Below are 22649 nucleotides of genomic sequence, written 5' to 3' on the forward strand. Positions count from 1 at the left end.
CTTCCAAGCCCTGGTTAACGACGTGCTGCGAGACTTGATTGGGGTGTCGATGTTTGTCTACTTAGATGATATCCTGATTTTTTCTCGCGATATGGTGCAACACCAAATGCACGTTCGGGAGGTGCTAGACCGTCTCCTCAAGCATCAACTATTCGTTAAGGCTGAGAAGTGTGTGTTTCACACGGACACCGTGTCCTTCCTGGGCTTTGTGTTGACGAAGGGCGATCTGCGCATGGATCCAGCCAAGGTGAGTGCAGTTTTGGACTGGCCACGGCCTTCGTCGCTCAAGGGGTTACAACGGTTTTTGGGCTTTGCACATTTTTACAGGCGCTTTATTCGCAATTTTAGCGCCTTAGCCAATCCCTTAACAGCTCTCACTAAGGCCTCTCTCCCTGGCTTTGAATGGTCGCCTAGGGCTGAGTCGGCCTTCTGCGATCTTAAACGTCGTTTTACATCCGCTCCTGTATTGATCCGCCATGACGCGGAGGTTCCGTTCATTGTGGAGGTGGATGCCTCTGACGTCGCGGTGGGGGGGGGGTGCTCTCTCAGAGATGCTTAAAGGATGGGAAAGTGCACCCGTGTGCTTTTTTTTCTCGCCGTCTGTCACCAGCCGAGCGTAATTACGACGTGGGTAATCGGGAGTTATTGGCACTGGAGGAGTGGAGACATTGGTTGGAGAGGGCGGCACATCCTTTCATTATTTGGACTGATCATAAGAACTTGGCTTACATCCAAGGGGCTAAACGCCTTAACGCTCGCCAGGCCAGGTGGACGTTGTTCTTCACACGATTTCGATATACCATCTCCTATAGACCCGGCTCCAAGAATATCAAACCTGACGCGTTGTCGCGCCAGTTTGATCTTCCTGGGCGGGAGGAGCAGCCCCATCCCATTATTCCACCGGCCTTGATTTTGGCACCCGTGTCTTGGGGCATAGAAAAGGTGGTAAGGTCGGCGCTAACGCGGGAGCCCGATCCTGGTGGGGGTCCTCCGGGACGGTCGTATGTTCCCAAGGTGGCGCGCTCACGCTTGCTACAGTGGGCACATGCGTCATCCCTCACCAGCCACCCAGGGGCAACCAGGACCCTGGAATTTATCCGTAGGAGGTTCTGGTGGCCGACAGTGGAGGGGGATACGCGTTCCTTTGTGGCGGCCTGTCCGGTGTGCGCACGTAGTAAGACCTCTCGACGGGCACCGGCGGGTCTCCTCCGACCACTTCCTATTCCTAAACGACCCTGGTCACACATATCTCTGGACTTTATTTCTGGTCTTCCCCTTTCGGACGGATTCACCACCATCTTGGTGGTGGTGGATCGGCTCTCTAAGGCGGCTCACTTTGTCCCTCTCCCCAAGCTTCCTTCGGCCCGGGAGACTGCTGATTTAATTATACAGCATGTCTTTCGGGTCCAAGGGCTGCCAGTAGATATCGTGTCGGACCGGGGTCCTCAGTTCGCCTCCAGGTTCTGGAAGGCGTTTGCCGCCGGCCTCTGCGCCTCTGTCAGTCTGTCGTCTGGGTTCCATCCACAGTCGAACGGGCAGACGGAGAGGGTCAACCAGGATTTGGAGGGGGTCTTGAGATGTTACGTTGCCGGTAGTCCGGCAACGTGGAGTAGGAGGTTGGCTTGGGCTGAGTACGCGCATAATACCCTTCTCTCCTCTTCTACCGGTATGTCTCCCTTTCAGTGCCAGTATGGTTTTCAACCTCCTCTGTTTCCCGAGCAGGAGCAGGAGGCGGAGGTGCCCTCGGCCCAGGCACATGTGGCTCGCTGTCGCAGGACGTGGAAACAGGTTCGGAAGGCGCTACAGAAGGTTTCGGTTAGTACCCAACGGCAGGCTAACCGTAAGCGTCGTCCGGCTCCAGTTTACCGTCCAGGGCAGCGGGTTTGGCTTTCCACCCGGGATCTCCCTCTCCGGGTGGAATCCAAGAAACTGGCTCCTCGCTTTATAGGACCATTTAAAGTGATTCATCGGGTTAATCCAGTGGCTTACAAGCTACGACTTCCGAGCTCTATGAGGGTTCATCCGACGTTTCATGTGTCCCTGTTGAAGCCATTCCTCTCATCGCCCTTGGCCCCGCCACTGCCTGTGGTTCCTCCGCCCCGGTTTATTGGCGGTCAACCCATTTACACGGTGCGGAGGATACTGGGTTGTAGGCGGAGGGGTAGGGGGTTTCAGTTCTTGGTGGATTGGGAGGGGTACGGGATAGAAGAGCGTTCTTGGGTGCCTCAAAGGGATATTTTAGATCCCAGCCTGATCGTTGATTTCCGGCGGCTGAATCCCGAGGCTCCTAGGTGAACGTCTGGTGCCGTTCGTCAGGGGAGGGTACTGTTACGTTCTGGACACCGACCTCGGTCGGTGACCACCCACATTCCTGGCATATGTCACTGGGCTTGTCACCTGTCATTTCCCTGTCAATTAGTGCTGTCACTTAGGGGTGGTTCCTGATTGGCTGTCACAGGGGTGTGTGTGGAATGTTGGTATTTTGTCTCTATGTAACATACCTCTCTTCTGCTTGTCCATTGTCAGGTCTTCACTAATTGCGTTCGGGATAACGCGGACGGTTCTACTCTGGACCTCCAATAAGCTCCCATTTACCTTATTTTACACTTGTGCTATTAGCACTTGTTCTCTCTTAGAATTTACTCTGTGTTCTTACTATTAAAGTCGAACCTGTTCAAGAGTAAACACTCTCTGTCTCTGTGATTGCCTTCACCCATTGGAATTCACCTACCTGCATTCTGACACCTGCCCATACCTGTACATCCCCTCCCCCTATGCTGCAATGACGCCTGAATTTCCCCAAGGGGATCAATAAAGGAATATCTTATATATTACAAATCAATAACAGAAGTTATTGGAATCACATGCTTTTTGGATATACATACACAGCAGTCAACTGTGTCCCCTTATTGGAAACGTTACAATTAAGGCTGTCAAAGTTAACGTGGTATTAACGCCCGATTCTATTAACGCCACTATTTTTTTTAACTCACGATTAACTTAAGATTATTATTATTTTTTTTTAAACTAGACTTCACTCAGGTGTATTATTGATGCTCTCATTGATACTATGTTTGTTTCTGAAGTGTGTGTGTGTGAGAGAGAGAGAGAGAGAGAGAGAGAGAGAGAGAGAGAGAGAGAGAGAGAGAGAGAGAGAAGAGAGAGGGGGGTGAGAGAGAGAGAGGAGAGAAGAGAGAGAGAGAGAGAGAGAGAGAGAGAGATGAGAGAGGAGAGAGAGAGAGAGAGAGGAGAGAGAGAGAGAGAGAGAGAGAGAGAGAAAGAGAGAGAGAGAGAGAGAGAGAGAGAGAGAGAGAGAGAGAGAGAGAGAGGGGGGTGAGAGAGAGAGATGAGGAAGGGGCAAGAGAGAAAGAGAGTTGGGAGAGTGTGTGTGTGAGAGAGAGAGGGGGAGTGTGAGTACTCAGCCCTTGTGTGGGTGAATGTAACAAGTTCCTACGTTTTCTTTCCCCTATTATTTCATGCACACTTTATTCATTGTTTTAATTATTATTTTCTTTTAAGTTATTTTGTGCATCACTGTTTTGAATTGATGCAAATTTGCAATGCATGAGGGTCATCCTTTTGTGTTAAATGGCTGCATGAAGCAAGCATTTGTTGACTCATGTTGATAAGAGTATTAAAACTTGGACTTGAAAAGATCTGTTTAAGGTAGATAAAAAAATAATTTAAAATGCGATTAATTTGCGATTAATCGTGAGTTAACTAAGGGACAATCATGTGATTAATCAGATTAAATATTTTAATCGATTGACAGCACTAGTTACAATATATATCCCTCATTGTTTTATGCAGATCAAAATGTAACACCTTCCCTTTTAGGCCTTGAATCACCAAAGATATTAGTAGATAAGATATCCAAGACTTTCTACGCTTGGTATCACACGGTCCTAAGCGTCACACGGAGGACCGCGAAACGGCACAGAAAAAGACTCACTTCCGTTGTTGCCAACTACAAAGTTTACGTTGGGACCGAAACTGCAAGGGCCCAGGAGAGAGTGGCACATGAAGTTCTTCAAGGTGATGCTCTCCACATGCCCACCTCGGCAGCAGCCTGCAGACCAGAACACAGGAGTGGAGTAAAACGGTCTCCCCTGAATAGTTTCAAGTTTAGTTTTATTTGTCACACATATATGGTACATGTACATTAGAGTGAAATGCTTGGTTCTGTATGAGCCTCCTGAGAGTGCGCTTCATACAGGTAAAGAGCAATAGCCTCTCTCTCCTACAATAAAAATAAAAACTACAGCAATAGAAAAATAGTAAAGACCAAACACTGTAAAAAAAATATATACAAAACTAAAGTGTACAAAATGCAAAAAATAGGTAAATACCATTTTTTTAAAATTTAGAATACATGTCACACATATGGATTATGTACTTAACTCCCTCGCTACTTTTTACATTTCTTGGCAGAATTTTAGAGGAAACCGACTTGGAGTGTCGTCAGAGAAGGATAGAGAGAAAGAAGCTGAAAACTTTGAACAGTGTGTCTATTGTAACATTTAACTAGCCCACCACCACAACAGCACTTTGTCAATGCTTCAGCAGAAAGCATCCAGTGTACAGATATAGACTGCCTGCTAATGATCTAGTCACAGATATAGACTGCCTGCTAATGATCTAGTCACAGATATAGACTGCCTGCTAATGATCTAGTCACAGATATAGACTGCCTGCTAATGATCTAGTCACAGAATAGACTGCCTGCTAATGATCTAGTCACAGATATAGACTGCCTGCTAATGATCTAGTCACAGATATAGACTGCCTGCTAATGATCTAGTCACAGATATAGACTGCCTGCTAATGATCTAGTCACAGATAGACTGCCTGCTAATGATCTAGTCACAGATATAGACTGCCTGCTAATGATCTAGTCACAGATATAGACTGCCTGCTGATGATGATCTAGTCACAGATATAGACTGCCTGCTAATGATCTAGTCACAGATATAGACTGCCTGCTGATGATGATCTAGTCACAGATATAGACTGCCTGCTGATGATCTAGTCACAGATATAGACTGCCTGCTGATGATCTAGTCACAGATATAGACTGCCTGCTAATGATCTAGTCACAGATATAGACTGCCTGCTGATGATGATCTAGTCACAGATATAGACTGCCTGCTAATGATCTAGTCACAGATATAGACTGCCTGCTGATGATGATCTAGTCACAGATATAGACTGCCTGCTGATGATCTAGTCACAGATATAGACTGCCTGCTGATGATGATCTAGTCACAGATATAGACTGCCTGCTGATGATCTAGTCACAGATATAGACTGCCTGCTAATGATCTAGTCACAGATATAGACTGCCTGCTGATGATGATCTAGTCACAGATATAGACTGCCTGCTGATGATCTAGTCACAGATATAGACTGCATGCTGATGATCTAGTCATAGTCTACACCCCTCTCATACGGCCATGTCTTTTTTTTTGTGATCAAATCTTTTTTATTTTCCATTTTTCAAACATGAAACATCACAACTCACAACACAATAATAACAATAATACGTAAAAGACATCCAAAAACATAAACTAACCCAACAATGATTAGACAATAAATTAGACAGATTATACATTTACATACATATCCAGTTCAAATAAACTGTCACAAAGTATAAGGAAAATAAAACATTTACTATAAAAACGGGCTTCCTGAGCCCCCTCCATCTCCAGGCCCGGCAGCCGCGAACCCCAACCCCGGAGGACCCGGAGTCCGGCGCCCCCGCGGGCCAAAGCATCACGCCTCTTTAATGCCTCGACCCGCAGAGACCCCGAACCACGCCCCCCCCCCCCCAGTCAGAGCCCACGGCCACCAGACCCACAGCCAAAGGGGGCCCAGAAAATATACATAATTAAAATTACAAGAAAAAAACAAAAAGAAAAAAGACAAGTGGACAATGGCACTCGCTCGCTCTGCCCCCCCCCCCCCCCCCCCCCCCCCCCCCCACTCACCCCAGGACCTCAACGTGAGTTAAATACATTATATACAATAGATTATCTAGCAATTGAACGTTATATGCGCTCTTTAAGCTTTAAGCTGCCAACCAAATAGCAACATTTGCTTCGTTAACCCCTAAAACTCGTGCAGTGGATATCTCCAGATTCAAGATAGGTGAGAATCCATACCTTCGGACATAACTTATCTGGTTGTATCCAGCGTGAAGCAATCAACTTTTTGGCAGCCGTAAGGCCGGCCAAAATGAGTCTCTTTACATGTACAGAGGTCGGCAATTGAGAATCATCATTTAACAATAATACAGAAGGCAAGGTCGGTATGGTCAAAGAGAAAATCTCTGATAGCTGAGAGGTAACATTTTCCCAGAAGATCTCAACAGGAGGGCACTCCCAGTACATATGCATATATGTTCCAATGGCACCGTTTTGACACAAGGTACATCGAGAGTCAGGTCTGAGACCCATTAGGTTCAATCGCCTGGGGGTCAGATAAGTCCTATGAACAAAATGTTTATGAATCTGTTGGTGATCTGGGTTGCGTGATGATAGCCTAATATTTTCCCAGACTGCATCCCAATCAAAATCTATATCCAACTCAGGGATATCCTTTCTCCAAATCGTATCTAGGGGTAGGTCCTTATATGAGGACATAAGTAAGTGCCGATAAAAGTCAGATACGAAGCCTCTCGATGTCTCCCTGTCATAAAATAATTTGTGAAACCGGTGTCGCTTTAGTGGAACGTCCCATGGAACGCCATGAGCCTTCAGAGCTGCTCTCATTTGTAAATAAAAGAAAAAGGAGGTTCTGGGGAGATCATATCCATTGGATAGATCCTGGAAAGAGCGGAGACCAGAGTTATCGAAGATATCCCCCAATGTATGGATGCCTTTATTTTCCCATCTAGGGTACCTAATAGGTTGCCGTCCAATAAGAAGTAAATTGTTATTAAATATAGGGGAGTGCGTGTGCCATTTATGGCGGTTAGTACACGCTTTCTGGGTGTCACGCCAAATCTGGATCACATGTGTGATAAGAGGGCCAAATCGTAATTTGCATTGCTTAATTATAATGTTGGTATACACAATATCCTGAAGTCTATAAGGGGTCACCATCTGCTCCTCCAATGGTCGCCAGGACACGGCTGCATGAGCGTCAAACCAAGTGATGAGAGGTCTCAAAGAGTAAGCTTGAAAATAATATTTGAAGTCTGGAAATGCTAAACCCCTGTCGAGTTTACTCCTCTGTGCAGTGTGTTACTCCTCTGTGGGCGTTTGTTGTTCCAGACGAATTTATATGCAGCAGAATGCAGTTTTTGCCAGTAACCAACAGGAGGAGATAACGGTAGCATGGAGCTGATAAAGTTAATGCTGGGTAAAACATTAATCTTAATTATTGAGGCACGGGCCTGTAATGAGTTTTTTTATTTGGACCACCTGTTAAAATCATTCATAATCCTGTCACCCAAGCTGGAGTAGTTATACTTTACTGTCTGGTTATTAGTGGGGAATATTTCAATCCCAAAACACTTAAAGTCTATTACTTGGAGAAGATGAGGTAGAGACGGCGGGGTTCTGCATAAATAGGAGTACACCATCTGCGTATAAGCTGATATGGTGATGTGTGCCCTTAATTGACACAGGGGATATAATCTGGGATTGTCTTATGTACTGAGCTAGAGGTTCGAGTGATAAAGCAAAGAGTCCGGGACTAAGAGGACAACCCTGTCTAGAAGAGCGCCAGACAGAGACGAGTGGTGAGCAGAGTTTCCCTGTTAAGATCATGGCCGAAGGCCCTGTGTAGAGAACTTTGATCATGTGAATGAACCCCTCACCTAACCCCATCCTTCTAAGGACTGCCCACAAATATGACCACTCCAATCTGTCAAAGGCCTTCATCGTGTATAAGGACATGACAGCCGTAGGGGTTGCAACATCCTTGCTGGCATCAATCACGTGCAGTAACCGTCTGATATTATCCGTGACCAGTCGGCCTCTTATAAAGCCAGTCTGATCGGGGTTAACTAGAGATGTCATATGCTTGGTCAGTGATGGCTGTTGGAATGTAGAGCTATTTAACACTACAAAACGCCCATGCAACAAGTAAAATAATCTACCAGTGCGGTAAGCACATTCGGCTTGGCAAGGCTTCTTGAAATAAGTAAAAAATATCTAGGGTTCTCTCCCCTGATTGGATAAAGTGGGAAGGAATACCAGAAAATGAATTTTGTGTTTACTGCAGAGCGGAGGGACTGGGAGACCCATGTTACTGACCAGTATCAGTGATTGCTGTTGGAATGTAGAGCTATTTAACACTACAAAACACCACGTACAGCATCTTTAATGTCTTTATTTATCGTATTAGTAATCCATCTTATACATAAAGTCAAGTCAAGTCAAGAGTTTTAATTGTCACAGCATACAAGTATACAATGAAATGCGGGGGGTCTTGCCTGCAGCGATTGTGCATAATACAGTAATATATATATATAAACATGTTTGATCTACAATAATATCTGATGTTAAGTGCTGCAGCTTTTCAGTATATATTCCACTGCAGGCCTGAATGAATAAATGTCAAGTCAAAGTGAAGAAACGAACCCTCTGGGACAGCTGGGAGACTTGTTGAGTAGGACCGACAACATCCTCCTCCTCCTCCTCCTCCTCCTCCTCCTCCTCCGCTCCCCCGGGTCTGTCCCGTTTGCTGGGGGTGTCGCTGGACGCTTTGTTTTTCCTCTTGGACATCTTGACTGGACAGTGTAAAGTAAAGACAGACAAAAGACCTTAAACAGCAAGTTAACGAGAACGGACCAAGGAATAACACTAACGTTAGTAACTTAGGTAAAGTCGAGATCTGGACTAACCGTATTCATAGTATTCGATCACAGACTGACACCTTGTTTGCAAACAGGTGATTGTAATGTTAATCAAATATGTGCAGTGTTTCCCATTAATTACCTAGATTTGTCCCGCCACAGTTGTATAATTAAACCAATTTTATTTTTATTTTTTAATATAAAGTTTGCCAATAGGGATGTATCAGTAGTATTGGCAGTGGTAGTAGTCATAATAGTAATTCAGTATATATTTTTATTTTATAAAAAATAAACCAGTTCAACTTTTGCTTCATTTCTTTGATGGCTCAAATGTCTGCTCTAGTCCAGTGGTTCTCAAACGTCTCCTCGAGGCGCCCCAGCCGTTCCATGTATTTGTTAAATTCCACCACCAGCACACCTGATTCAACTAATAATAGGGCTTGTTATAAGTTGAATCAGGTGTGCTGCTGGTGGAATTTAACAAATACATGGAACATGGCTGGGGTGCTTCGAGGAGAGGATTGGGAAGTCTAGTCGATTTTGAGCACAAAGTTCATCATAGATCTAGCCTCTTTATTTTGGTCTCAAAGTGCACCAGATTGATGCATTTAACTTTAAAATGTACCAAAAAAATTTACCCACCACATTCTCACTAAATCCTGTGGGAAACACTGGTTCTAAACAGTGTGGAGGCGAGCACCGAGAACGAGACTGCTGCAAAGTCGTACGTTTATATTAAATGTGTGCTTCTCAGTGTTTTAGCCTGTATGAAACTATTATTTAGTAGTCATAATTTGTGAAATAGTTTACTCAATAATGCTTTGGAAATTTTTGAAATATCAAGTCAATAAAGTATCTATCTATCTATCTAAGATGATATGCTGACCAGTTTGCTCCGATGTATGACTGAGGATGAGAAACGCTGTTTGCTCGTCATCCAAAAACATTTACATAAATTAAGTTTATGAGTAATACAAACGTTTTGGATTGATTGTAAACTATTTATATAGTTTGATGATGTAAAATCAATTTTTTTTGCACTGTTGGTCGCTTATTTCACACTGTATTGAATACCATTGATCTTAATACTTGTTGCTCTAGATGTGGTGAAGAGTGATATTTGTGTCACAATATCACTGATGACATGTGTGATGATGTTGATGTGCAGCGCCAGTGCTGCAAACTGTACGCACAGGCCAATATGCTGGCACGGACATTGTATGTGTACAAACAATGTAAAGATAATGATAATGTTCAGAGCCTATTGTAATGTCCCCACCTTCCATGCTCTCGTTCCATGTGTCGTTTATTAGAGTAAAAAAACAAGATAATAGGTGCCATTAGTGATGTAAAACGAAGTGATACAAGGTACTCCTCTGAATAAGGCATCGTTTTCAATGTTGAAAACGATGCCTTTATGTATTATAACCTGTTGTTGCCGGCCTTGTTTCTTTTGTTATTGTATTCTTGTTGTTTTGTATAATGTAATATGGACCTTGAGTCTGAAATAAAGTCTTCATCATCAATACATTTTCACCTACCAATTGAACTAGCTTGCAGCCATTTAACTTGGCTATATCGCTGTGCGCACGGCCGCACGTGGCCGCTGGCTAGAATTGAGCAAAATGATGTATGGACCCGACAGAGCACGACGCTAAACGTACAATAGATTATAATTAATTGCATTTATATAGCGCTTTTCAAGACACTCACAGCGCTTCATTGGTGTATTTTTAAGTAATGTGTACCAACCAATTGAACTCGTTTACAGCAATTTAGCATTAGAGCTAGCTAGCTAACATAGCATTTTGATGAAGTATTGCACTCGACTATCTAAAAATTACTTTAGCCGAACAGATTAAATGACCACAGATAACCGCAAATTATAATTGGTGTGTAATGTAGGCTATAATAATTATTTGGCTATTTACTACTGCAACATGTTAACATGTACTACTACTCACCGTGAAATAAAGACCAACTGATTGTGTCGATATATGAGAAAGAGAGCCTTGGGACCCGGAACATCTATCTGTATCACTGTGAGGAGTGCCGTTCAGGTTATACATGAGACATGCTGCCCTCTAGTGGTAAACCGGTATCACTGTAAGGAGTGACGTTCAGGTTATACATGGGGACATGCTGCCCTCTAGTGGTAAACCTGTATCACTGTAAGGAGTGACGTTCAGGTTATACATGGGGACATGCTGCCCTCTAGTGGTAAATGTGCAGAACACATCTGGAGGATCATTCTCGAAGTCAACTTCCTGTCTTTAAAACTTTCTGTCTAAGTGCATATTCTATGGCTTGGGGGGAAACATGCACTTAGAATCACCAGAAAGGATTTCGAAATAGTGAAATGCCATGTTGACCTCAATATTTTCAAAACAAATTATATGAAAAGGTTATGAAATGAACGAGAATTTGATAAAACATGCAATAAAAACGGAGCTCAACGCATACATTTGATCAGTAGAAATCAGTTTGTTTCCCCCCAATACCAAGATGGCGGCGGTCTCGTGACGTCAGAGTGACAACATTGAACAGCAGAGCTGTGTTCAGCCATATAGTTATGACGAGGAAGGATAGTAGTGGGACCTTTCAGCTCGCTATATGGGCTATTGTTCTTGTTGTACAGGCTGTATACATGTACGCTACGCTTTGCTTGATATTATGATCGTTGGCTTCCTGCTCGCTGACGTTAAGTGGTAACGTTACTGACTACAGCCAACTGTGTCAGCTGGCCAACTGCTTGCTTTGTGCTAAACGGGGCTAGCCAACTGTTAAACATAACACGTACGTCTGAACATGTAACGTTACTATAGAACTATATAAAATAAGTGTACGTACTCGTAGTAATATAGTTAGTTAGCTAAAGAAAGGGTTACTTGCCTGATGGTAAACCACCACTCGTACTAACTCTGCGTGCAATATTCACAACAATTCTTCTTCTTCTTCAATGGGGTTAATGGCGGGTCGCAACCACAGAAAGGCGCATACCGCCACCTACTGTACAACCCAACAACTGGAGCGGATAAGGCAAGAAAACAATAAAGAAAAACCAACAAACCAAGAACGAACCATACAAAATACCCAACCCTAACATCACCACCCTATACAAACCTAATAAAAATAAAACCTAAACACAAACAAAAGAAATTAAATAAAATTCAAATCCTACCCCCCAACTACTGCCCTGTTTCTATTCTTCTCATCTAGAAAGTCATGGAAAAAATAGTATACGAACAGGTCGAAAAGTACCTTGCAGGGAAAAAATTGTATCTTCTAATTCCAATCTGGCTTCAGAATATCCCACTCCACTGACACATGCCTTCTCTATTTGAACGACCACATCAAACAATGAATGAATGAATGAATGAAAACAAGAGGTGGACGCGGGCAAATACTGCGGCATGGTCATGCTGGACCTACAAAAGGCCTTAGACACTGTCAATCACTCCATTCAGATTGACAAGCTAAAAGCAATTGGTTTTGGTCTATCAGTGAGCTGGATGCAATCCTACCTGGAGGGGAGAGAACAGATGGTGGAGGTAAACGGTACCCATTCCCCCCCCTCCCAGTGAGCTGTGGTGTTCCACAAGGAAGCATACTAGGACCGCTTTGATTGATTGATTGTAAACTTTATTAACATATTGCAGAATGGGTACAGTACAGTACAGCTCAATACATACAATTGTTAAGGGGATGCAGAGTTGCAGACCAGAGAAAGACTTTCGTCTTGTTTACATCAGGGTCCCCCATTTTCAATTCATCATAACATATATGACATACACAACATACAGATAGACAGTACTGCTACATCTATACATTTATGACATACCAGATTTGCAAATACAGTACTGTTTGTGATACAAGAAGAGTCCAGAAAAAAGAGTATATACATTTGACGTAGAAACTGTACATTGGAGGAGGTTGGGTAAGTGGGGTGGGGTTGAGTGGGTGGGGGGGGGGACTGTACATTGGAGGTGGTTGGGTGGGTGGGGGGGGGTTGGGTTGGGTAGGAGGGGTGGGTGGGTGGGGGACACTGTACAACTGTACAAGCAAAACTGTACATTGGAATATTGACAAAACCATACTTGGTAATTTACTGTACATTGGAGGGGGTTGGGTTAGGACATTTACAGGGGCCAGTTTCGAATTGCCACCCGCTACTGTTCCTAATTTGTGCAAATGACATGTCGTCAGCTTGTGACTGCAACTTGTTCCTGTTCGCGGACGACTCAGCCCTGCTGGTCTCTGACAAGAACAAGTTACAGGTTGAAAAAACCCTCAGCTCTGAACTCTGCAAACACCCACCTCACCCCTGCCCACTTTGACAACCTGGATGGCTTAGAGTAGACGACAGAGTACAGCAACTTGCAATGGGCCTGGTCTACAAGATACACTACACGACTAAGGTACCCATGTACATGTCAAAATACTTCCCAAAGGTCAGTGAATACCACGACCACAACACCAGAGGGAGCTCCACAAATCATGTAAAACCCAGATTCGGGGACTAAAGGGACTAACAAGGGACTAAACACGTTTAGCAATTATGCCACATCAATGTGGAACGCCCTACCCACAGCTGTAAAGGAATGTGAATCACTACCCACTTTTAAAACCACTCTCAAGGAGCACCTACGGGAGACTGCAATTCGAAACTGGCCCCTGTAAATGTCCTAACCCAACCCCCTCCAATGTACAGTAAATGTCCTAACCCAATAATACACGAGACCCTCTTCTTGGGACCAAATAAGGTTTCGTCGATAATCCAATGTACAGTTACCCCCCCCACCCACCCAACCTCCTCCAATGTACAGTTTCTTCGTCAAATGTATATAGTCTCTTTTTTAGACTCTTTTTGTATCACAAACAGTACTGTATTTGTAAATCTGGTATGTCATAAATGTATAGATGTAGCAGTACTGTCTATCTGTATGTCATGTCATATATGTTATGATGAATTGAAAATGGGGGACCCTGATGTAAACAAGACGAAAGTCTTTCTCTGGTCTGCATCTCCTTAACAATTGTGTGTATTGAGCTGTACTGTACTGTACCCATTCTGCAATCTATTAATACAATTTTCAATCGATCAATCAATCAATCAAACCAATTGAAAACACAAACCCCAAAACCAAATCACAACCCAAGAGCGCTCGATGTAATTACGCTGGTCTTCTTCTTCTTCTTATTGGGGTTTTACGGCGGTCGGCGACCATCTGATTGGGGCATTACCGCCACCTATCGACCCGGGGATCGGGCCAGTCTCCAGGCTCCCCTCTCTAACCCCGGAGCTAACTACCGAACCTACAAAACAACTTCTTACAACCACACTATTCCCTATCCCCGTCAACCTCCATCTACACTATATACTATATACCCCACACTCTATGAATCACGTGTATTTCAACTTTTCTATCTAAATTCAAACTCTGACCCTGTCCCTCACACCCTATCATACACCCCCACACTTCTCAAAACCCCCATCACCACCTTCGCCTTATCTCCCCCTCCCCCACTCAGTATTTCCATCATCCCCAACCCCCTGACCCCCATCTCCCTCAACCTTCCCTCCATCTCCCTCCTCTGCACAGCATAAGCCCGACACTCCATCAGTACATGCCCCACTGATTCCTCCTCCTCCTCACACCCCTCACAGAGCCCACTCTGATGCTTCCCCTCAAGCTTCAGGTTTTTATTAAACCCACAGTGCCCTAGTCTCAACCTCATCCACACTATTTCCTCCCTCCTACCTCTCATACTACCCCCCTCCCGACCCCTAACACTATGCTGGACCTGGAAGAAGTGACGCCCTTTCACCCCCCCCCCCCCACCTCTCCTGCCACGCCTGAACTGCCCTCTCCCAAATCAACCCCTTCGCCTCGGCCTTACTGACCCTGACCTGCATTTCCACCGACCCCTTCCTCAAGGCCCCCTTAGCCAAATCATCCGCAGCCTCATTTCCCCTCACTCCTACAAGCGCCGGGACGCCTATATTCGAATACCAACCGTTTTGTGCGTTTATTGCGAATCTGATTGGCCACTGACGTTTCTGGTCATGTGACATGTGCACCAATCGTGTGACGGCAAGTTCTTTCCCCGGATAAGCTTAGGCACTCTTTCGAAGTTGGTTATGGTTAGAGTTTGTCTTAGACCATGGCGATAGAACGCCAGCCCTGATTCCAAACTCTAACCTTAACCAACTTCGAAAGAGTCGCCTAAGCTTAACCAGTGATAAACTAGGCGTTAGGTAGTTTGCAGGCTGTTCGACGCGGAAATGGGCAAAGACACAGCTCGTCACGCGATTGGGCGCACATGTCACATGACCAGAAACGTCAGTGACCAATCAGATTTGCAAAACGCACAAAACGGTTGGTATTCGAATAGACGCCGCCGGGACCCACAAAAACCTCACCTCTTTCCCTTGGCTCACACACCTAGTCACACTCATCAGGACCTCATATAGCAAAGCCTGCTGGCTACTGGAGCGAAAAGACCTCAGGCTAGCCAACACTGTCGATGAGTCACTACATATCACCACCTGACCCTCCCCACCCGAGCAAGCTCCACCCACCTCAGCGCCACCAGCACAGCCACCATCTCAACCGTGTACACACCCAGACCGTTCGTAGTCCTCCTGCTTACCGCCACACCCCTCCCTGGGACCACCACTCCAAACCCTGTCACCCCAGTCTCCGGGTCCGTCGAACCATCTGTATATACCGCTGTATAGTCCCCATACGACTCACGCATCAATCCCTCACAGGCACTAACCAACTCCACCCTCTCCCCTGACCTAATTACGCTGGTCACTTCTTCTTCTTCTGATTTGTATTGGCGGTTGGCACAAACTTTCTGGTGCATTACCGCCACCTTCTGAAATGGAGTGTGGATCTAGATGGTTTATGAACATACTAATCATGACTAGTGAGTAGTGACTACTCCAGGCCCGGACTGGCCATCGGGACTGGCCCACACACCGGCCCACACCAGTGTGTGGGCCAGTGTGTGAGTCGGTGTGTGGGCCACTAATGTGGGCCGGTGTGTGGGCCAGTGTGTAGGCCAGTGTGTGAGTCGGTGTGTGGGCCACTAATGTGGGCCGGTGTGTGGGCCGGTGTGTGAGTCGGTGTGTGGGCCAGTGTGTGAGTCGGTGTGTGGGCCACTAATGTGGGCCGGTGTGTGGGCTGGTGTGTGGGCCAGTGTGTGAGTCGGTGTGTGGGCCACTAATGTGGGCCGGTGTGTGGGCTGGTGTGTGGGCCAGTGTGTGAGTCGGTGTGTGGGCCACTAATGTGGGCCGGTGTGTGGGCCAGTGTGTGAGTCGGTGTGTGGGCCACTAATCTGGGCCGGTATGTGGCCCAGTATGTGGGCCGGTGTGTGGGCCGGCAGTGGCGCCGGCAGGATTAAATTCCATAGTATGCATGCTTGCTCGCACAGAAACAGTCCATCCAGATGATGTAGCCTACACAGCGCTCTACTACAGATACACTACCCAGAGCGCAACGACACACAGGTGACAATAGTGTGTGTGCGTGCGTGCGCGCGGGCCGGAGTGACTCTGAACGTCTCAGGCTGAATTTGTGAAACACAGAAAAAAGGCATTTATAATGCATGTCCCGTTTAGATCAACTTTCCTGCCCCCTGTCAACTGTCAAATGATGTCAACTGTCAACCTGAATTAACATTCAGTATTCAATATGGTCTGATATTAACATTCAGTATTCAATATTGTCTGATTCAATATTAACATTCAGTATTCAATATGGTCTGATTCAATATTAACATTCAGTATTCAAGTAGAACAGCTAGTTAGCCGTTGTGGACACTCACCTTTCCACAGCAAAACAGTAGGCAAGGCACCTTGGTTGAGAAATGCAGGCTTCAATCTATGTTGTTTAGTCTATCTGTTCAGTACTGTTCAGTACTGTTCAAAGATGCACAATGAGATCTTCTTCTTCTTCTTCTTATTTGAATTTCCGGCAGAGTAGACGCATCGTGGCGTATTACTGCCCTCCGCAATTCTTTTTATGGGCTCTTCTTCTTCTCCTTCTTCTCCTTCTTCACCTTCTTTTTCTTCTTCTACTGGACCCCGTCATCAACTACATTGTCCATTGGAGTGCAGCTATTGCTGCTACTTCCTGCCTGAGCCCCCCTCCGCGGGACCCTCCTTGCCCCCTGCTATCTTATCCTGGGCTGCTTTGTCCCTCGCAGCCTTGTCCCTCGCAGCCCCCTCAGCCAATTCCCTAACCACCTGCTCACAGTTCAGACCTTCCAATCCCAGATGTTGAACCGCTATCCTAACAATCATCTTCACCATCTCTGTTCTACCCTTAGCCTCTGCCATACCAGTAACTACCCCTGCCACGAAGGCCACAATACCTAATTTCTCCTCCCTTCCCCTCTCTCTTTCCACCTGCTCTACCCTCACTGCCAAATGCCCTCCTTCAACCCCCTGCACCCTTTCTTGGCTACCCTGTCCTGCCCTGCTAACCGCCCCAGCATACGTCAACTTACCCTCCCTTCTCTCTCTCCGATCCGCGACCTCCTTCATCATCACCTCGCACCCCCGAAACGCTACACTATGCTCCCCACCACAACTACAGCACTTCGGCTTCACTCCCTCTCCACATTTCCCATATTCATGTTCCCCGCCACACCTAGCGCACCTCATCCCCTTCATACACGTGGTAGCTATATGGCCAAACCCCTGGCACCTATAGCACCTAAGAGGATTATGAACAAATTCCCTAACCCTATACATCCTACGCCCTACAAACACCTCCCTAGGAACAACCCCACCCTCAAACGTAATCACTACCGTCCCCGTCACTGCCCTCTCCGCTCCCCTCTTCATCCTTGCTGCACTCTTAACTATGCCATTACGCCCGTCCTCCTTTATCTCTTCCACCAGCTGCTCTACTGTAACCTCGACCGGTACCCCAGCTACCACCCCCTTACATCCCCCCCCCCTCTTCTCCCCTACTCTCGCCACCTTACTTATACCCACCCCCCCAATGCTCTGCATCTTCCTAGCCACCTCCACCTGCCCCTCACTACCACACCCTACGGCCAGATTCCCATCCCACAAAACGTTCACGTACTTTACCTCTCCTAATCGCTCGGCAATGAGTTTGGGCCACTCGAGCCTACCTACTTTCCTCTCATCCCTCTCCCCCTCAAGCCTGACCACTATATGGATCACTTCCGCTTTTGCCACATCTTTTCCTGCACCCTCGTCTCCCGGCCCACTTGAGCTATCGTCCCCCCCTTTCTTCCTCTTCCCCCCTTCACCCCCCCTCTCCTCCCCCCTACTCTCACTATCCCCATCGCTGTCGTTCCTCTCCGTCCGCTTCTTCCTCTTCTGCCTCTTCTTCCCCGCCGTTTCCCACCCCTCCTCCTCCCTCTCTTCTTTCTCCCTCTCCTCCCCACTGTACTCCGACTGATCGCGCTCCATTTGCCGTTCTTCCTCTTCCTTCTTCTTCTTCTTTACACCATCCGACTCCTTCCCTTTGTCTTCCACCATCTCCGAGTCCTCCTTCTCACTTCCCTCTCCGTAGTCTTCCACCATCTCCGAGACCTCCTTCTCACTTCCCTCTCCACACGTCACACCCCGAGGGGACACTGGGCTCGCACCCGGTGACTCGCGTCCCTCCTGACGCAAGCCCTCATTCCACTCGCTCCCATCTCGATTCACCCAAAACCCTGGACATTCTTGCACCGGCCGGGGCCATTCACGAGGAATCCACTCTCCCCGCTCTCCATAAGATGCATGGCTCGCCTTCCACCACCGCTCACTCCCCCTCAGCTTTACCCAGCGATTCATTCGTGTTAGCTTTCCACAGCAAAACGGTAGGCAAGGCACCTTGGTCTAGAAATGCAGGCTTCAATCTATGTTGTTTAGTCTATCTCTTCTTCTTCTTCTTATTTGAATTTCCGGCAGAGTAGACGCATCGAGGCGTATTACTGCCCTCCGCAATTCTTTTTATGGGCTCTTCTTCTTCTCCTTCTTATCCTTCTTCACCTTCTTTTTCTTCTTCTACTGGACCCCGTCATCAACTACATTGTCCATTGGAGTGCATCTACTGCTGCTACTTCCTGTCTGAGCCCCCCTCCGCGGGACCCTCCTTGCCCCCTGCTATCTTATCCTGGGCCGCTTTGTCCCTCGCAGCCCTGTCCCTCGCAGCCCCCTCAGCCAACTCTTCACACACCTCCCTCCAGTCCAGACCTTCCAATCCCAGATGTTGAACCGCTATCCTAACAATCATCTTCACCATCTCTGTTCTACCCGTAACCTCTGCCATACCAGTAACTACCCCTGCCACGAAGGCCACAATACCTAATTTCTCCTCCCTTCCCCTGTCTCTTTCCACCTGCTCTACCCTCACTGCCAAATGCCCTCCTTCAACCCCCTGCACCCTTTCTTGGCTCCCCTGTCCTGCCCTGCTAACCGCCCCAGCATACGTCAACTTACCCTCCCTTCTCTCTCTCCGATCCGCGACCTGCTTCATCATCACCTCGCACCCCCGAAACGCTACACTGTGCTCCCAACCACAACTACAGCACCTCGGCTTCACTCCCTCTCCACATTTCCCATATTCATGTTCCCCGCCACACCTAGCGCACCTCATCCCCTTCATACACGTGGTAGCTATATGGCCAAACCCCTGGCACCTATAGCACCTAAGAGGATTATGAACAAATTCCCTAACCCTATACATCCTACGCCCTACTAATACCTCGCTAGGAACAACCCCACCCTCAAACGTAATCACTACCATCCCCGTCACTGCCCTCTCCGCTCCCCTCTTCATCCTTGCTGCACTCTTAACTATGCCATTACGCCTGTCCTCCTTTAGCTCTTCCACCAGCTGCTCTACTGTAACCTCGACCGGTACCCCAACTATCACCCCCTTACACCCCCCCCCCTCTTCTCCCCTACTCTCGCCACCTTACTTATACCCACCCCCCCAATGCTCTGCATCTTCCTAGCCACCTCCACCTGCCCCTCACTACCACACCCTACGGCCAGATTCCCATCCCACAAAACGTTCACGTTCATTATTATTAGCCTCATTTCCCCTCACTCCTACATGCGCCGGTACGCCTATATTCGAATACCAACCGTTTTGTGCGTTTATTGCGAATCTGATTGGCCACTGACGTTTCTGGTCATGTGACATGTGCACCAATCGTGTGACGGCAAGTTCTTTCCCCGGATAAGCTTAGGCACTCTTTCGAAGTTGGTTATGGTTAGAGTTTGTCTTAGAGCATGGCGATAGAACGCCAGCCCTGATTCCAAACTCTAACCTTAACCAACTTCGAAAGAGTCGCCTAAGCTTAACCAGTGATAAACTAGGCGTTAGGTAGTTTGCAGGCTGTTCGACGCGGAAATGGGCAAAGACACAGCTCGTCACGCGATTGGGCGCACATGTCACATGACCAGAAACGTCAGTGGCCAATCAGATTTGCAAAACGCACAAAACGGTTGGTATTCGAATAGACGCCGCCGGGACCCACAAAAACCTCACCTCTTTCCCTTGGCTCACACACCTAGTCACACTCATCAGGACCTCATATAGCAAAGCCTGCCGGCTACTGGAGCGAAAAGACCTCAGGCTAGCCAACACTGTCGATGAGTCACTACATATCACCACCTGACCCTCCCCACCCGAGCAAGCTCCACCCACCTCAGCGCCACCAGCACAGCCACCATCTCAACCGTGTACACACCCAGACCGTTCGTAGTCCTCCTGCTTACCGCCACACCCCTCCCTGGGACCACCACTCCAAACCCTGTCAGCCCAGTCTCCGGGTCCTTCGAACCATCTGTATATACCGCTGTATAGTCCCCATATGACTCACGCATCAATCCCTCACAGGCACTAACCAACTCCACCCTCTCCCCTGACCTAATTACGCTGGTCACTTCTTCTTCTTCTGATTTGTATTGGCGGTTGGCACAAACTTTCTGGTGCATTACCGCCACCTTCTGAAATGGAGTGTGGATCTAGATGGTTTATGAACATACTAATCATGACTAGTGAGTAGTGACTACTCCAGGCCCGGACTGGCCATCGGGACTGGCCCACACACCGGCCCACACCAGTGTGTGGGCCAGTGTGTGAGTCGGTGTGTGGGCCACTAATGTGGGCCGGTGTGTGGGCCAGTGTGTAGGCCAGTGTGTGAGTCGGTGTGTGGGCCACTAATGTGGGCCGGTGTGTGGGCCGGTGTGTGAGTCGGTGTGTGGGCCAGTGTGTGAGTCGGTGTGTGGGCCACTAATGTGGGCCGGTGTGTGGGCTGGTGTGTGGGCCAGTGTGTGAGTCGGTGTGTGGGCCACTAATGTGGGCCGGTGTGTGGGCCAGTGTGTGAGTCGGTGTGTGGGCCACTAATGTGGGCCGGTATGTGGCCCAGTATGTGGGCCGGTGTGTGGGCCGGCAGTGGCGCCGGCAGGATTAAATTCCATAGTATGCATGCTTGCTCGCACAGAAACAGTCCATCCAGATGATGTAGCCTACACAGCGCTCTACTACAGATACACTACCCAGAGCGCAACGACACACAGGTGACAATAGTGTGTGTGCGTGCGTGCGCGCGGGCCAGAGTGACTCTGAACGTCTCAGGCTGAATTTGTGAAACACAGAAAAAAGGCATTTATAATGCATGTCCCGTTTAGATCAACTTTCCAGCCCCCTGTCAACTGTCAAATGATGTCAACTGTCAACCTGAATTAACATTCAGTATTCAATATGGTCTGATATTAACATTCAGTATTCAATATTGTCTGATTCAATATTAACATTCAGTATTCAATATGGTCTGATTCAATATTAACATTCAGTATTCAAGTAGAACAGCTAGTTAGCCGTTGTGGACACTCACCTTTCCACAGCAAAACAGTAGGCAAGGCACCTTGGTTGAGAAATGCAGGCTTCAATCTATGTTGTTTAGTCTATCTGTTCAGTACTGTTCAGTACTGTTCAAAGATGCACAATGAGATCTTCTTCTTCTTCTTCTTCTTTTGAATTTCCGGCAGAGTAGACGCATCGTGGCGTATTACTGCCCTCCACACTTCTTTTGATGATCTCTTCTTCTTCTTCTTCTTCTTCTTTCTTGGCGTATTTCTTCCCTCCTCATTTCTTATACTACACTAGTGGTGTTCCATCTTTAGGCCTCTTCAACTCACACTTTCTCCTTCTTCTCTGCTCCTCTTGCCTGTCCAATACTAATACATACCCTAACGCTATATCCTCTGGTACAACTCTGAAGCATGCAGAAATGTCAGCACTGCCTCTGTGATCAACTGGTGGTTCTCATTATCCATGCCAAAGAATGATTTAAGAGAGAAGGAAGACACTCCCAGCTCTTCCAGACTTTTATAAAAGATTTCCCTCTCTTTCCTATACCTTTCACATTTTAGGAAGACATGCCCGACAGTTTCAGTCTCTCCACATTCACACACCCCATCTGGATGTTTGCCCACAATGCACAAGCTACTGTTCAACCCACAGTGCCCCAGCCTCAGTCTACACATCTTCACCCTATCACTCCTTGACCCATATCCCTCCACCTTGATCTTGACCCGAGGCTGCAGAGAGAAATAGTGCCTTCCCTTGGTCCCCCTTTCCCACTCATCCTGCCACTCAGCCTCAACTCCTTTCTTTATCTTATCTCTGAGTTCTACTCTTCCCATTGAAATGCCTATCTCTTCCTCCCTTCCCAGGCTCTGTTTGGCAAGGGAGTCAGCCATCTCATTCCCCGCAATCCCAGCGTGCCCCGGGACCCAACAAAACTCCACTGACCAGCCTGCCTTCGCAATCCTATATAAAACCAACATTATTTC

The 22649-nt window shown here is 47.1% G+C and overlaps 1 protein-coding gene across 1 annotated transcript in view; it reads right to left on the reverse strand.

Annotated features, from left to right (window-relative positions):
- LOC311246262 (structural maintenance of chromosomes protein 6-like) overlaps window positions 1-8732 on the reverse strand; it is a gene marked incomplete at both ends in the record, with an annotated part of 159261 nt that extends 150529 nt beyond the window's left edge. Inside the window, 3 exon segments of the mRNA XM_084338477.1 lie at window positions 3953-4051; window positions 4054-4069; window positions 8589-8732. Of these exon segments, the coding sequence (XP_084194603.1) occupies window positions 3953-4051; window positions 4054-4069; window positions 8589-8732 (259 nt within the window).
- Between the last annotated feature and the right edge of the window lie 13917 nt (window positions 8733-22649).

This window comes from Notolepis coatsorum, assembly GCF_963971535.1.
Source record: "Notolepis coatsorum genome assembly, contig: SUPER_1_unloc_1, whole genome shotgun sequence".
NCBI lineage: Eukaryota > Metazoa > Chordata > Actinopteri > Aulopiformes > Paralepididae > Notolepis > Notolepis coatsorum.